This window comes from Geotrypetes seraphini, chromosome 2 (genome assembly GCF_902459505.1).
Source record: "Geotrypetes seraphini chromosome 2, aGeoSer1.1, whole genome shotgun sequence".
Lineage (NCBI taxonomy): Eukaryota > Metazoa > Chordata > Amphibia > Gymnophiona > Dermophiidae > Geotrypetes > Geotrypetes seraphini.
In genome coordinates, this window is record NC_047085.1 from 498,898,839 (window position 1) to 498,915,683 (window position 16,845).

The following is a 16,845-nucleotide window of genomic DNA, read 5'->3' on the forward strand; positions in this document are numbered from 1 at the left end:
TAAAATACCTAACATGGTCTAATTCAATGAGACATTTAAATACAATATTTAAGATTCTTTCTCTTGTTTTCCTGTAAATATTCCCATTCTGTATTTGTTAATGAATAAATCAACAAAAATGTGGGTGACTACAAATTATGCCAGGTGTACACCTAGGAGGGCCTCCGCTTGTGCGGATCGCCGGACTTGATGGACCGTAGATCTGATCCGGAGATGGCACTTCTTATGTTCTCTTTCTTCCTTAAATTTGAATTTTAAAAGTACTACCTGAGAATCTGGAAAATCCAGACTGACCTAATTCCAGAGGAGTCTGGATTTTTGGGCTTGTACTGTATGTGCCACACATGGCTGCACTTTTCTTAAATCAGATATAATTTTGTATGAGACCATTTGTGTGCTGCTGGGGATTATTGTAGGGGCCTCTTGTATAAAGACAGCTAAACATGTAACTTGTCTCTATAAAACAGAAGTGTGGATTGATCTTCTCTTTTTATTTTTAAGTAGTTCTCTGTTGTAAAATTATATTCCACGTGTTTCAGGCAATGCATTTTAGGCCAATAAAAGTTATTTCAGTTTGTAAAGGATATTCCTTCTTAATTAGGAATGTGTTAACAACTGTCCCAGGTTACTGCGTGATGTGCTATGAAAAGGAGCAACTGTGCATTTATTTAATAAAACATAAGAACATAAGAAGTTGCCTCCACTGGGTCAGACCGAGGTCTATCTCGCCCAGCGGTCCGCTCCCGCGGCGGCCCATCAGGTCTGCGACCTGTAAAGTGGTTTCCGACCACTTCTATAACCTACCTCAAGTTATATCTGTACCCCTCTATCCCCTTATCCTCCAGGAACCTATCCAAACCCTCCTTGAACCCCTGTACAGAGTTCTGGCCTATCACATTCTCCGGAAGTGCGTTCCATGTGTCCACCACCCTCTGGGTAAAAAAGAACTTCCTAGCATTTGTTCTAAATCTGTCCCCTTTCAATTTCTCCGAGTGACCCCTAGTGCTTGTGGCTCCCCACAGTTTGAAGAATCTGTCCTTATTTACTTTCTCTATGCCCTTAAGGATTTTGAAGGTTTCTATCATGTCCCCTCTAAGTCTCCTCTTCTCCAGGGAGGACAGCCCCAGCATTTTTAACCTGTCAGCGTATGAAAAATTTTCCATCAGTTTAATCGCCCTCCTCTGCACTCCCTCGAGTATCGCCATGTCCTTCTTGAGGTACGGCGACCAGTATTGAACACAGTACTCCAGGTGCGGGCGCACCATTGCGCGATACAGCGGCATGATGACTTCCTTCATCCTGGTTGTGATACCCTTTTTGATGATGCCCAGCATTTTGTTTGCTTTCTTAGAGGCTGTCGCACATTGCGCCGATGGTTTCAGTGATGTGTCGACCATCACCCCCAGGTCCCTTTCAAGGGTACCCACCCCTAGCAGTGTTCCCCCCATTTTGTAGCTGAACATCGAGTTCTTTTTCCCTATATACATGACCTTGCATTTCTCTACGTTAAAACTCATTTGCCACTTTTTTGCCCAGTCTTCCAGTCTCGTTAGGTCTCTTTGCAGGTCCTTACAGTCTTCCGTGTTTCTAACCCTGCTGCAGAGTTTGGTGTCATCAGCAAATTTGATAACCTCACATTTTGTCCCTGCCTCCAGATCGTTGATAAATATATTGAACAGTAGAGGTCCCAGCACCGACCCCTGTGGAACTCCGCTCGTGATCCATTGCCAGTCTGAGTATTGGCCTTTTACTCCAACCCTCTGTTTCCTGCCTGCCAACCAGTGTTTGATCCATCGGTAGATATCCCCTTGCACCCCGTGGTTCCACAGCTTTTTAAGTAGCCGTTCGTAAGGTACCTTGTCGAAGGCTTTTTGGAAGTCAAGGTAAATGATGTCTATGGAATCCCCCTTATCCATCTGGCTGTTTATTCCCTCAAAGAAGTATAGCAAGTTCGTGAGGCATGACCTTCCCTTGCAGAAGCCATGCTGGCTTGCCTTCAGTTGTCCATTGTTTTCTATGTGTTCGCAGATTGTGTCCTTTACCATTGCTTCCATCATCTTCCCTGGAACTGAGGTCAAGCTCACAGGCCTGTAGTTTCCCGGGTCACCCCTTGATCCCTTCTTAAAGATGGGCGTGACATTTGCTATTTTCCAGTCCTCTGGGATCTCCCTGTGTCTCTGCTATTTCGTTTCTCAGTTCTTTTAGTACCCTTGGGTGGATGCCGTCCGGGCCTGGTGATTTGTCGCTCTTTAGTCTGTCTATCTGTCTGAGGACATCCTCTTTGCTTACCTCTAGTTGTACCAGCCTTTCATCGTGTTCTCCGTTTATAATTACTTCGGGTTCCGGAATATTGGATGTGTCCTCTCTGGTGAAGACTGACGAGAAGAATTTGTTTAACCTGTCAGCTATCTCTTTTTCCTCCTGTATCGCTCCTTTCCTGTCTCCGTCGTCCAGTGGTCCCACTTCCTCTCTGGCTGGTTGTTTCCCTTTCACATACCTGAAGAAGGGCTTGAAGTTTCTTGCTTCTCCTGCCAGTTTTTCCTCATATTCTCTCTTTGCTTTCCTGACCTCTCGATGACATTCTTTCTGGTGTCTTTTATGCTTTTCCTGATTTTCCTAGGTGAAAATGTCTCTGAACAGAGAAATGAATTTAAAGAAACATGAAACTATTATTTTGTGAAATAGTGTTCCTTACTGTTCCATTAGACCAGCTCAGACCAGAGCATTCTGTCCCTTCCTGACTAGCAGATAGATGTATAGAATCTGAACTTTTCTAGTGACATCAGCAGTATGAGGGTCCCTATTGGAATTCTTTAGTATTTTTCTACCTCCAGAAGATGGTAAGATTGAATTAGTACTGGTGAGGTAGACTTGATCCCATGGCCTATGTCAGTGGGGATGGTCGGTAGGCTATTTTGCTCCTCGAAGTTCAGACCAGAGTCCTTATCCTAACGGAGCCAGGAGTACTGCTCAATCTCCTGCCCATCACTTCAGCCTATGGGCTTTAGCTTGCTGGGCTAGCCAGAGTAGGGCCTCAGCTGGGTGGGATAGGGTTTAATCAGGTCAATTACATTGGTAATAGTAGCCCAGAGGTGGTTATGGCTCTTTAACTGAGTAAGGGATGAAGCCTCTAAGGTTCAGCTCAGTAAAGATGGCTTGATAATGGTTTTAGTTGCTTGGCTATCTCCTTAGACCTTACAGCAGCCTTCGATTTGGTGAATCATGGGTTATTGATCTAGAGACTATTGGGGGGGGGGGGCAGTATTCTAGGTAAGACCTTGGATTCTTTGAAATCTTTCCTGTGAGACATAATACGTGGATGCACTTACCCCCATTTTATGTGGGCATTTACTCAGTTTCTTGTATAAGAACTAATATGTTTATGCTAAGATGTATGAGTAAAGTGTGCTATGTGGACTTAAATCCCCATAGGGCTTTGTTTCTCCCAGAGAGCTAGGCTGCAACCACAGAGCTTAAGCCCACCTCCCCTTCCTGTTCAGTCTGAGAGAGAACAGTTGCCATATTTGTAGACCACATGGCTGTATGAGAATCTGAGTTTAGCATTGTTTTCCCACCAGGTTTTCACCCTTTATTTCTAACAAAACTTAGTTTTATATCTAAGTCTAGAGAACAGTATTATTTCCACAAAGTGTGGACACACTCCCAGCTCCCTTTTTGGATAGAGAAAGCTGGTAGAGTGAGAAGATTCTGTGACAGAATTGAACTGCCTTGAAGTAATCAATTGTGAGTGTTCTTTGTTATTAAAGAAAGTTGTTCAAGAACTACAGTCTAGCTGATAACACTGAGATTACAGAGGTATGGATTAACTGAATAGGTGCCTCTTACAATTGCCAATATAACTCAGAAGAGTCCTTGTTTTCAGTACCAAGCCTGAGGAGACTTCAGAGTGAGGAAATCTATAAAGACTGTTCGGTAAAACTGTAGTCAGCACAATGGTAAATGAAGGGGAAAATGAATCAGATACAATTTCCTTAGAGTGTGGGGTCCCTCAAGGATCTGCCCTCTCTCTGCTATTTAATATCTACATCAGCCCATTGATATCATTATTATAGGAGCAGGTATTGAATATATAAACCTACGCTAAGGACATTCTTATTTTAGCTAAATTTTCCCCAAATTTTATAGACCTATATTTTTTTTACAGAAAGTTTTAGAACTATCAACAGAATGGTTACATGAAAACTGTTTAATTTTGAATATAAATAAGATCAGAATGTGCTGGGAATCAAACTATTGTAATTTCTCCCCCTACTTATCCTAATGTTTCCAATTTGTCTCGTAGCTAGTTTATGTTTTGTCGTGTTTTTTTTTTTTTTTTTTAATTTAATATATTGTAACTTTTATATATTGTAATTTTAAACATTTGTTAATCGCTTTGAAATTGATAAAGCGATCAATCAAATACATATTAAACTTGGAAACTTGGATCAATACAACCGATGTAGGGCTAGGTGCACAAAACATGGTTGCTATGGGCTGATTTCTAAACAGCAATCAATGTTCAAATGGCTGCCTATGCAAATGAGTTTTGCAGAGGGCAGTTGTAATCCCATCCAATTTAATGAATCAGAAGAAATGTCTCAGGAAATTTTATGGGATGCCTTTAAAGCTACCTTGAGAGGACACATAATTTCGTACTCAGCATATGTTAGAAAACAACTAAATAAAGATTTTTTAATTTTAGAACAAAATATTAGAGAATTGGAAATTAAATTAAAGGAAAAATGGGAACAAAGTATTTATCAGAATTTGCTAAAAGTACAATTTAGATACAATGAGATATCATCACAATTGGCTAGAAAGGAGTTTGTGTCCTATAAGGCATTGTATTATGGAACCTCAAATAAGGCGGGAAGATTACTAGCTAACTATTTAAAAGCAAAAAAAAGGAAAGCTAATATAATGGCTATTTCAGATGATAATGGAATAATTCATTCTCAAATTAAAAATATTTTACAACAATTTTTGAAATTTTATGAAACTTGTATTCTTCTGAGCATTATTTTAATAAAGAGAAAGATGGTTTTGAATTTTTAAAGTTGATTAATGGGCCTAAAGTTCCTGATCATATGAAAGAAAATCTCGAAGCACCTATAACACAAAAAGAAATTCAGAGGGCTTTAAAGTCCCTTAGAGTTGGATCTGCTCCAGGAAGTGATGGATATACGGTAGAATTTTTTAACTCTTTTCAAACTATTTTGTTACCCCATCTTTTCAAATTATATCAGTTTCAACTAAATAAAGGTTGTATTTCAGGTACTATGGCAGAAGCTTTAACAATAGTTTTGCCTAAGCCAAACAGAGATCCCATGTTGGTTTCAAACTATAGGCCTATTTCTTTGATTAATGTTGATGGGAAATTGTTAGCTAAAATATTGGCTTCGCGTTTGAATAAGGCTCTCCCTTATATTATTGGTATGCATCAAACAGGTTTTGTTGCTCAAAGACATTCTTCAAATAACACCAGATTAGCTTTTCATATTTTACATTTAACAAAGGATATGAAAGATCCGGCTTTCTCTGTTTCTTTAGATGCAGAGAAAGCATTTGATCGGGTAGAATGGACTTTTATGTATCAAGCAATGGATTGGTTTGGTATTGGTTCTCGATTTATACAAATGATTCAATCCCTGTATAGCTCCCCATCTGCTAGATTATATATAAATAATACTTTTTCAGAAAGGTTCTTTTTAGAAAGGGGAGTTAGACAGGGTTATCCATTATCTCCTTTGTTATTTGATATTGTTTTGGAACCTCTACTTTTAGCTATTCAACAATCAAAGGAGATAGAAGGTATTCCTTATGCAGGTCGGGAATATAACATTTCTGCTTATGCAGATGATATTTTGATTCATTTGAGAAATCCGGAGTCAACCATTCCACATTTATTGGATTTGATTGATAAATTTGGAAAATTTTCAGGTTATAAAATAAATTGGAATAAATCAGAAATTCTTCCACTAAATGTACATTGTATAAAAGGCTTATTTGATTCGTTTCAGTTTAGTTGGAAGAAAGATGGAATAAAATATTTAGGAATTTGGATAAAAAGTACATTGGAAGAAACAATGAAGGTAAATGAAAAATCCTTATTACTAAAAGTTACACAATTGTGTGAGCAATGAAATCCTTTGCATATTTCTTGGTGGGGGAGAGTGCAAACAGTAAAGATGATGATTTTGCCTATAGTTTGTTACCAAATGAGTATGTTACCAGTTTATTTTCAAGAGTCCTTTTACAAAAAATTAAATAATATTTTGACAAAATTTGTTTGGCTTGGGAAAAAACCAAGAATTGCTTTAGTATCGTTGCAAAAATCAATTGTGGAGGGTGGGGTAAATTTTCCAAACTTTTATAGGTACCATCAAGCCTATATATTGCGTCAAGGTATGTATTGGATCCTCCCTGAGCTTATTGATCATCAACCAGATTGGTTATATTTGGAACGGAATTTGGTGTCCCCTATGAGACTTCCACATGTATTAAGTATCAGATTTCATAAATATGCTAAGGACAATATAATTTTATTGGATACTTGGAAAACTATTAAATTTATTGATAAATTAACAGAGGTACCAATAATGAAATCTATTTTACAGTCCTTATGGTTAAACTCCAAGATTCAAATGGGCGGTGCTGGAATCGCTTGGAAGAATTGGATGCAGGCAAATATTAGGACATTAGATGATCTTATTTCTAATGGTAATCTGCTTGAGTTTTCACAACTACAGCATTCATTTGGTATTTCAAACACTCAACAATATAGGTGCTTGCAGTTGAAGCAGGCTATTCAGATGGGGTTCCCTGAATGGAAAAATTTGAAAACTTATTTTAGCTTGCAAATCCTTTGCTACCAAACAGATTTAATAGGACATCAGGCTGCCCAGTGGTATAAATTGATTTCTGGATTTTTAAATAAAAAACCAAAAAATAGTCTTAGAGATATTTGGAGTATCGAGTTAAAACAGCATATTTTTGTTTCTCGTTGGCCACGAATCTGGACTTGGAGATTAAGATGTACAATGTCAGCATCTATGAGACAAACATGGTTGTTTTTATTACATAGAATATTTTGGACTCCAGTTCGGTTGAATAAAGTAGATAGTTCTAAATCTAATAGATGTTGGCATTGTCATATTGATATTGGGACTTTGGATCATCTTTTATTTTTTTGTCCATTGATACTTGGCTTTAGGAAGTCGATTTGGGGGCAAATTAATAATATTCTTCAATCCTCTATTCCTTTGACATATGAAGCAATAATTTTTGGAACGATTCTGCATGATAAACCCACTTTGGATAGAAATAATAGTCGCCTTTTCATGATCTTATCAGGAATAGGGGTTCAAATGATCACATCTAATTGGAAAAATCATGATAGGATTAATTTTAGTTTTTGGTGGGCAACTGTATGTGCAACATATAAATATGAAAGATTATGGCAGAGCGTTTAGGGTTTGTTAAATCCTTTAAGGGGATTTGGGGTCCATTAACTAATTTTGTCACATTATAATTAAAGTGATTCCTTTTTCTTTATGTTAGATTCCTTTGCACATCCAGGGGGGGTGGGGGGGTGTATTATTTATTTAGAGGTATAAATTTCATAATATTCTATAATATTGATGAGTATAATATAATATCATTACTGTTATAGGTTAAGAAGGGATTTAAAATTTTTATAGTAATATTTCTGATGTTAATAGTGTATTTTCATATAGTTTTTTTTTTTTTTTTTCGATTTTTCAAATGTATACATTGTCAAGTTCAAAATATCAATAAAGAAATTAAAAAAAAAAAAGAAACTGGCGCTCTCTCACAGAGCCGGTTTGGGGAAGCCCCAAAGCAGCCTCCTGCCACTCAGCTTGTGGGACTTTTTTAATGGCACAGATGTGCGTGTTGCACAATATCTGTCCCCATTAAAAAAAGCAAGCCGCTTCCCCTTTCTCCCCCCCCACCCCCGATGACGGTCCCCATAACCAAAATAAAGGCAGGAGGAATGCCCAATCCCTCCTGCCACCGCAAAGCCTCCCCTCCACCACTAGCAGGACCCCCCCTCCCTGCGCTTCAATAAAAAATCAGCAAGAGGGATGCCCACTCCTTCAAGCCACCAAACTGACCCTCACCCCCCAACCATCCCCTTTCCCACTTTAACAAAAATTGGTCTTGTTTTTGGGTTGGGAGAGTTGGCCTTGTGGGACTGAAAAAGGAAAGACTTGGCGAGGCCTGCCAGCGAAAGTACTGGAGGCAGGTGCACTAACCGACTTTAGCCATAATTTGGATTGATGGTGTTTGGATATGAGAATCTGTGTGCTTATCTATTCAAATCACTACAGAAGCTGACTGAAAGGCTCCCAAATGGACAGAGGTGAGAGGACAATTGGTCTCTATCTGCCTGCTTGCTTTTACTATACTACAAATGTCCAATCTTTTTTTTTTCCATAAAAACAAGTTTAGTATAAGTTTAAAAAGTATATTTTTCTTTTTATTTATGATGCAGTGATGAAGTTAAAATGAAGTTGTTACAATAAACTGACTTGGCAACACACATGGAAAAACATTTGCAGCGTGAACATATAAAAAAAAAAAAAATCACAGGGGCCAAATAAACGTGTTTTAATATTAATGTTGCTCTCTAAGCACCACTTTGTTGAATGAGTTTTCAGTGTTGGGTGAAAAAACATTCATAAGCTTTCCTCACAATAGCAAAACTCCAGAAAATGTTCTCCCTTAGCCAACAAGGGATCTTCTTCATACACGGCTGGGAAGTCATAAAAGCACTCGTTCAGATGAAACCCTCATTACATCCTCGTCACTGAGCACTAGTGCTGCCCAATTCACGATTTGAATCGGTTCACCGATTCACTTCGGGTGAATCGATTCAAATAGATTTAAAAAAAAAAAAAAAATCGGCTTCCTGATTCGGCTGACCCTCGCCCCCTAAAGCAGGAGCGGCAGCGCTGCTCTTGCTAGCTGGCCGCTGCAGCACCTGCTTTAGAAGGTGAGGGGGAGCCTCAGCCAGTTAGTGCTGCTGTCCGGTTCTCCCCCAGCATCCGGTTTCCCCCCCCACCGCACCTCGCTTCCCCCATCCACCCCCCTGGCATCTCGCTTCCCCCCCTGACCTCCCCGCACTGGCGTTTACCTTAACGAAGCAGCCTACAGCAAGATCGCGATGCCAGTGATCTTTGCACTGCTTTGGAGCTGTTTCCTCTGCTGCAGTCCTTCTCTGACGTCAGAGGAGGGGCGGGACTGCGGTGGAGGAAACAGCTCCGAAGCAGTGCAAAGATCGCGGGCATCGCGATCTTGCTGCAGGCTGCTTCATTAAGGTAGACGCCAGGGGGGTGAGCAGTCCTTTGGGGTTGGGGGTGGGGAGAACAGTCCCTCGGGGTGGGGCGGGCAGGCCTTCAGGGGGGACAGGCTTTCAGGGGGGATGCAAGCCTTCGGGGGGGGGGGGGGGAGACAGGCCTTTAAGGGGGACAGGCAGGCCTTTTGGGGTAGGATGCAGGTAGGCCTTCAAGGGGGACAGGTCTTTGGGGTGAGGTGCAGGCCTTCAAGGGGGGACAGACCTTCAAGGAAGGGGACAGGCAGGCAGGCCTTCGGGGGGGATGCAGGCCTTCAGGGGTGGGATGCAGACCTTTAAGGGGGGGACAGGCCTTCAAGGTAGGGGGGTCCCTGGTGTAGAAGTAGTGAGGCAGGGAAGGGGGGGTTCAAAGATGTGCATATGCTGGATTTTGGGGGGGAAGAAATAATGGTTCTGAAAATAGAGGAGAGGGAGAGAGATGATAGACCATAGGTTTTAGGGATGAAAATTACAGAAAGGGAGAGATGATGGACCCTGGGATGGTGGGGAAGGGGGGATAGATGCTGGATGAAAGGATAGTTGAGAAAAGGTGGATCTGTGGATGGAGATGAAAAAAAGGAAAGATGCCAGACCTCTGGGGGAGGGAAGGGGAGGACAGAGATGGCAGATGGATGGTTAGCACAGAGAAAGAAGGAGACCCTGGCAAGCAAGTTATCAGAAGACAACCAGAGCCTGGGACCAACAAGATTTGAATAATGACCAGACAACAAAAGATAGAAAAACTAATTTTATTTTCTGATTACAATATGTCAGATTTGAAAGGTGTATCCTGCCGGAGCTGGTGTTAGACCGCAAACGTGAGCTAGGATTTAATAGAGAGGAAAAGTCTTTTTTATTTGTTTATTTTGTTTACACCACAGCACCAGTGTGGTTAGGAGAAGGCAAAGGGGGTGAAGAGGCTGTAAAATAAATCCACCAGGATGTTTGAAAAAAACAACAAAACGCCCAATTGGGCAGGAAAATTGAATCAAATCGAAAATCCAATTCAATAGGCTGAATCAAATTGAAATTTTTTTTCCTGAATCGGGCAGTACTACTGAGCACTGAGATACGGCAACCACGAGGCAGCCTCTCCATTACTTCACTCCTGCCAGATAATATGCAAGATTAACCACTCCCAGGCTCCTGCAGTTCTGGATTTCTAGGGTCTAGAAAAATATGAAATGAGATATTTTCTTTTGGAGAGCCATGAAGAGGGGTGGTTACTAATGCATGTTAAGGGACCAACACATGCCCCTTCGTAAAGGGAAAACTGTATTATACTAATATGTCTTACAGTAAAGTCACCGCAGCCTGCATAACAGTGAGATGTTTGCCAATCAAATAATGCTTCTTGTATTTAAAAATAAGCTGATGTTATTTTTCCTGTCCAAGAGCACTGGGCCTCTAACATGGCCGGATGCTCCTAGGCACCATTAGAAAGGGGCCATAGTTTTACAAAATTAACAATATTCTCTTCCCCCTGAAGATCTTCAGGCCTACCTTTGTCAACCCTGGTGTGTAGGCGATCTGAACTAAGAGCAATCCTCCAGTCACTCTTGCCCTGGCTAGCGTCAGGTACAAAATGGCCTGGTGACCTATAGCTGTAGTCTTGTGGTATTTATTTAATTTCCTATCCCATCTTCCCCAAAGAGCTGAGAACATACAGTTAGTAGTTTACAATGACATAATTACGGTACATGTTTACAATTCAAGGTTGTATCCTAACTCGATACATACAAATGATCTAATACCAATAAACATAGTATAGAGTTCACAGGGTACAATCTGCCATAGTTGTCTTACTACTGTTAGGAGTCAGGATACCATATAGAGGCTACTGGGGAGTGCTTTGCTCCAGACATCAGAGATTGATAGAAGTAGGCCAGGGGAAGGGGCTTTCTTCAGGCACTGTTAATTTTGGAAAGGTCCACCAGGGGAAAACTTATAAAAAAAATAAGGTTTGATTTGAGTCTCAATCATATATATTGTTTGGCTTTAAATGTACGCGATCACATTTTTCTCAATATGTAAATATAAAAACTTTGAACACTAGGTTGTCCCTTGTGTCCAGATTGCTGTGAGGTACTGGAATACTGCCTGTTGTGTGAGGCCTGTGATACTGTTCTAACTTGCGTCCTCCTCTCCGGTATGTTCCTAGCACACCCGTTTGCAGGTTTTCAGTTCTTGAACCTTTAAGACAGAAGCCTCCCTGTTGTTCCTCCAGCGTGAGAAGGGGTGAGCTCTATTTTGACGTCTCTTTTTCCACAACTAACCAAACTGCAACCCAAGCCTCTGCAGAATGAGCGAGTGACACTGGAGGAGGGGTTATGTTTCCCTGGACTGAATTTAAGATTTTGGTGCCTATAGACAGTGCCAGACATTAGATTCCTGGGAAGGATTGGGGAGGGGGGGGGTCAGATTCCAAGAACTGGAAGGCCAGAAGAGCAGAGGAAGGCCATAGTGCCACAGTGGTGCCCATTTAAGCAGCACATGTACATGGCCATAAAGTAAGACGGAACAGGCTACTCATTGGCCCATGTAATTAGCACCTTCAAAATTTGGCCCTTAGCTAAGCCGCCTATCTGGGCCTGATGTTTTCTACTTTAACAAAAATGGAAGCTGCTTTAAGAGGTGGAGCTTCTTAATGTTTAAAAAAGTTTGGGTTCCTTTAGATTTGCATTGTCAGAATGCTAAGGTATGATTCTGAATGAAATCTCAGCGTATTTTTTCTTTGTTAAAAAGGTTGAACTAATTTTAAAAAAATGAGAAAATGGCAGGAGTAGGGGTGGAGGTGGTGGCATAGAGAACACCGAAAGATTAGGTTACTTAACTCTGCTAATCTTCTTTCTTGTAAATAGCTTCTGGAAGCTTCACCATAGGGTAATCGACCTCTTCCAGCCTAGAAACTGTAGGGATACTTGAAACCAATTTCTAGCCCCTCCCTCCGTGGACATCTGCTGCCACCTAACCCAGGATATCCAGTTATATTCCTACAGCCTGAGCCGTAGGGTCTATCTTTTCTGCTTGTGATTTTTAATTTTCTAAAAGTTCTCATAATTTGATCTATTCTTGGCACAGGTCTGGCCCTGGTGCTGTGGATTCACGCTGCGGGAGATTGCAGATTTTCTGTAAAAATCTGCTTCTGGGGAGTTACCTGTTAGTAGAACTGCAGTAAGCCCCTCGGACAGCCTGCTGGTCAGGTGGGGTCTCTAGGTTCGGGAGCCATCTAGAAAATGGCAGGAGTAGGGGTGGAGGTGGTGGCATTGAGAACACCTTGTGTTATATTCTGTGACATCCCCTTTTTCTAGCGTGTTATTCAACTGTTTATCATACAGTGCTTTTTTTTTTTGTGCACAATTTGTAAAATAGCAAAATTGCAGAAAATTCAGCTTTAGAGGTATCTCCGGCTAAAGGCCCGCTTTTTTGAAACTGCTTTCAACTCTTAACTCCCCCTCACTGCTGTCAAATACCTAGACCCACTATAACCTCCCCAACCTTGACCTGTCCTGTCTAAATTAGATTGTAAGCTCTTCTGAGCAGGGACTGTCTATTGTATGTTAAAATGTACTGCACTGAGTACGCCTTTCAGCGCCATAGAAATAATAAATAGTAGTAGTGCTACATGTCACAAGAGGAGGATAGAGCTGCCACTCACTCGCTCAGTTCTGTGTTACCCTAGCACTGTACTTTTGCGTCATTGTTCTCATTCACTTAGCAGGACTAGAAAACCAACAAACTGTGGCGACTAAACACAGACTAGGAGAATACTGTAGTGGTTTTCAAAGCAAGATGTCCTCCCGTCTCCACCCCAAAGGATAAAATACAGCAGCACACCTATGTTCTCCTCCAGAAGGCTGCTTTCTTGTGTTTTTTGTTTTTTTTTTAGCATGTCTCTGAATTTTCACCATGTGCACCTTACAAAATCCCAAATCTTTCACGCTAACAATTAGCTAAAAACTTTACAAAAAGCAAAACATTAGCTGTAGTTTGTTATACTAGTGAAAGATGAAAGGAGTGCACGGTAAAGACACCGAAGGACTACTTGTCCGCCACGGAAGGTTTTACGAAGGGCCTATATAGGTGGGGTCACCGTCTTTTTTATTTCTAACATAAAACATGTTTCTGATTCCTTGGTTAATGGCTGTACGCCCCTTGGACAGTGCGCTGTCAGCGATGTCCTTTGGGAAGTAGTCATGGAAGGCATGCTGGATAGCATGAACTCTCCGCGGACTCAGAGGCAGCTTCTGGTCTGTGCCATTGAAGTTGTGGCCATAGAGTTCCTCTTCGGTGTACAGCAGCTTGGCCAGCTGCCAGCCGAAAGGACCTGGGTTATTAACATCCACCTGCCGGCGGATGGAGAGTGCCAGATCCTCATCCACCCTCAGCTCCATAGCCTCCGCTGGCACATTGGGGGAGTTGATGACGGTGACAGGCCCCTGCCAGTCACAGATAAAGCGCTGCCGTCTGCGGCGCTTGATGATGGGAAACCTGGGCGTGGCTGCTGTGGGGAGGCTGCTCATGGGGAAGGGGTAGGGATAGGAATGGGGCTTAACAGGTGGCACATTATCCTCCTCCTCCTCCTCCTCTACCACCTCGATTTTCACCGCATGGATCTCTTCCTGTTTTGGTTCATGGAAGGCAGCGGCAGCGGCATCCGGTTCATTGGAAAGAGCACCGCTACGATCTTCCTCTTCTGTGGTATTGTTTGCCCTGGCATTGAAGTCTTCCAGCATCTCCTCATAGGTGGAGTAAACAAAGACGGGGTTGGTCTGGGTCCCGACATCCTTCAGGACTGTGGTGTAACGTCCATTTGGGGCCTGTGCCTTCTTGCTTATGGTAGGCTGCTGTAAGACACTGTTATCAGATGTCCCTATGGATGCAACCTCTCCACTGTCAAGGATCCGGATCACTTGGATGCTCTGGAACAAAAAAAACAACAACAAGCATTATATACAAAGAGGGGCATAATCGAAAGGGACGTCTAAATCCATTTACGTCCATCTTGCAAATCGTCCAAAGTAAAAAAAACAGCTTAAGACATTTTTGAAAAATACGTCCAACTTTTTTTTAGTTTTGAAAATCGTCTAATTATATGTCCTGCCGATCTGTTCGTCCAAGTCGATAAATCGTCCATCTTTATACCACATTTTCGTCCAACTTTTCATCCAAGTCCAAAATGCCTAGAACAAGCCATGTTGGACGTGGGAGAGGTCTGCAAAGTGATGGACTGCATACCCAGACAAGGCACCTAAATAGTGGGGTACCTTACAGGGCACTGCTGTGAACTTCACAAAAAGGGTGCCATGTCTTCTCACTACAGCTCCCTTATAGGTCATGGTGAGCCCCCAAACCACCTCCAGAATCCCCTAGACCCACTTATCTGCCATCCCAATAGCCCTTATGGCTGAAGGAGCCACTTATATGCTAGTAAAAAAGGGTTTGGGGGTGTATAGGGGAGTGCATATGTTTAAGTATCAATGCAGTGATTACAGGGGCTTATGGGCATGGGCCCTCCTCTCTATGGGTCCCTAACCCACCCCCAAGACGACTTAAGCAGCCTCTGTGCTAGACGACTAGGCTTTCCTATGCCAGGCGGCCAGGTGATAATGGTCTGGAGGCTAAATTTTAAAGTTGTGATTAAAATTTTTATGGAGGTGGGGAGGGGTCAGTGATCACTGGGGTAGTGTGTGAGGGTCTGTATTATATGTTTTCAGTGCTTATCTGGTGAGTTTAGGTGGGTTTTTGTGACTTAGACCATGTTTTACATCAGGGGTGCCCACACTTTTTGGGCTTGCGAGCTACTTTTAAAATGACCAAGTCAAAATGATCTACCAACAATAAAATTTAAAAAAACACAAAGCACACTGTATGCAGAGAAAATGTTAATTATCATTTATATTCTGGGGTTTTTTTCAAAGAGATCAAGGCAGATGACTTTATGCAATGTCACTTCAGTAACAATCATAGAAAAATAGACAAATATACCCACTTCCTTTTTACTAAACCGCAATAGCGGTTTTTAGTGCAGGGAGTTGCGCTGAATGCCCTGCGCTGCTCTCGATGCTCATAGGCTCTCTGCGCTAAAAACCGCTATTGCGGTTTAGTAAAAGGGGGCCTTAGTGCAAAATATAGACAGCAGATATAAATTCTCAAAATGGCCACATTTTGATCACTAAATTGAAAATAAAATCATTTTTCCTATCTTTGTTGTCTGGACATTATTCAAATCTTGTTGGTTCCAGGCTCTGGTTGTCTTCTGATAACTTGCTTGCCATGGTCTCCTTCTTTTTTCTTTCTCTGTGCTAACCATCCATCTTCTATCTCTGTCCTCCACTTCCATTTTCCTTCCCTCCCCTGGAAATCTGGCATCTTTCCTTTTTTTCATCTCCATCCACAGATCCACCCTTCTCAACTACCCTTTCATCGAGCATCTCTCCCTCCTTCCCCACCACCCCAGGGTCTACCATCTCTCCCTTTCTTTTCCCAACTACCCTCCTATCCAGTATCTCTTTTCCTCCCTCCACACCATCCCTTGTGTCCAACTTCCCTCCCTTAATCTACCATCTCTCTCCCACTTCTCTGTTTTTAGACCCATTATTTCTTCCCCCCAAAGTCCGGCATGTGAATGTTTCTTTGAATCCCCCTTCCCACCCTCCCTCTCTCCCTCCGTGTATTTCTACACCAGGGCCTCGAAGGCTTGCTACCCACCCTTTGAAGGCCTGCCTGTCCCCCTGAAGGTCTGCACCCCCCCAAAGGCCTGCACATTCCCCCTGAAAGCCTGCACATTCACCCCTGAAGGCCAGCACTACCCAATGAAGGCCTGCCCCTGACCCCCCCCCCTCCCCCGCAAGGCCCTGCCCTCCCACATCCATTTACCTAATTCCTGCAGGGAGCAGCCTGCAGAGAGGATCGCTGGTACTTTAGCAATCCTTGCAGGTTGCCATAGGCCTCAGGAGCTGTCTTCCCTCTGCCCCGATCCTGCCTCTGACTCAGAGGAGGGGCGGGACCGCGGCAGAGGGAAGCCAGCTCCTGAGGCCAATGGCAATCTGCAAGAATTGCTAAAGTACCGGGAGGCCAGGGAGAAAGCCGGATGTTGCCCAGTGGCAGCTGCTCACCCAATGGCTACAGCAAGATGTGGATCAACGGGGCCAACCCCAAACTCTCCATGGAGAGCAATGACGGCAAGCTGCCCTGCGCGGACTACATAAACATGTCCCCAGCCAGCGGCTCCATGACCAGCACCCCTCCCGATTGCTACCTAAACCCGCTCCTTCAAGCATGTCCACCGCCAGAAGGACGAGAGCGTGTTACGCCCCTCTGCCGCCTGCTCTGCGCCGAGGACTCCTCTTCCTCCTCCACCAGCAGCGGCAGCCTGGGGGGCATGGAGGGAGGCGTGGACTGAACAAGCTGACTTTTGATTGGCCTGCGTTCTTCAAGAGGTGGGCCAGTCAGGAGGGGGAAAAAAAACAGAAGGGAAGGGAACC

General features: G+C 42.8%; 1 protein-coding gene across 4 annotated transcripts in view; it reads right to left on the reverse strand.

Moving 5' to 3' along the window:
- Positions 1–11,468: 11,468 nt before the first annotated feature.
- The window catches only part of LOC117354466, a 30,433-nt gene continuing 25,056 nt past the window's right edge, over positions 11,469–16,845 (reverse strand). For all 4 annotated transcript variants that reach the window (XM_033932068.1, XM_033932070.1, XM_033932071.1 and 1 more), the window contains one exon: positions 11,469–14,280. In XM_033932068.1, coding sequence (XP_033787959.1) covers positions 13,423–14,280 — 858 coding nt within the window. In that variant the 3' untranslated portion in view covers positions 11,469–13,422. The remainder of the gene's footprint in view (positions 14,281–16,845) is intronic.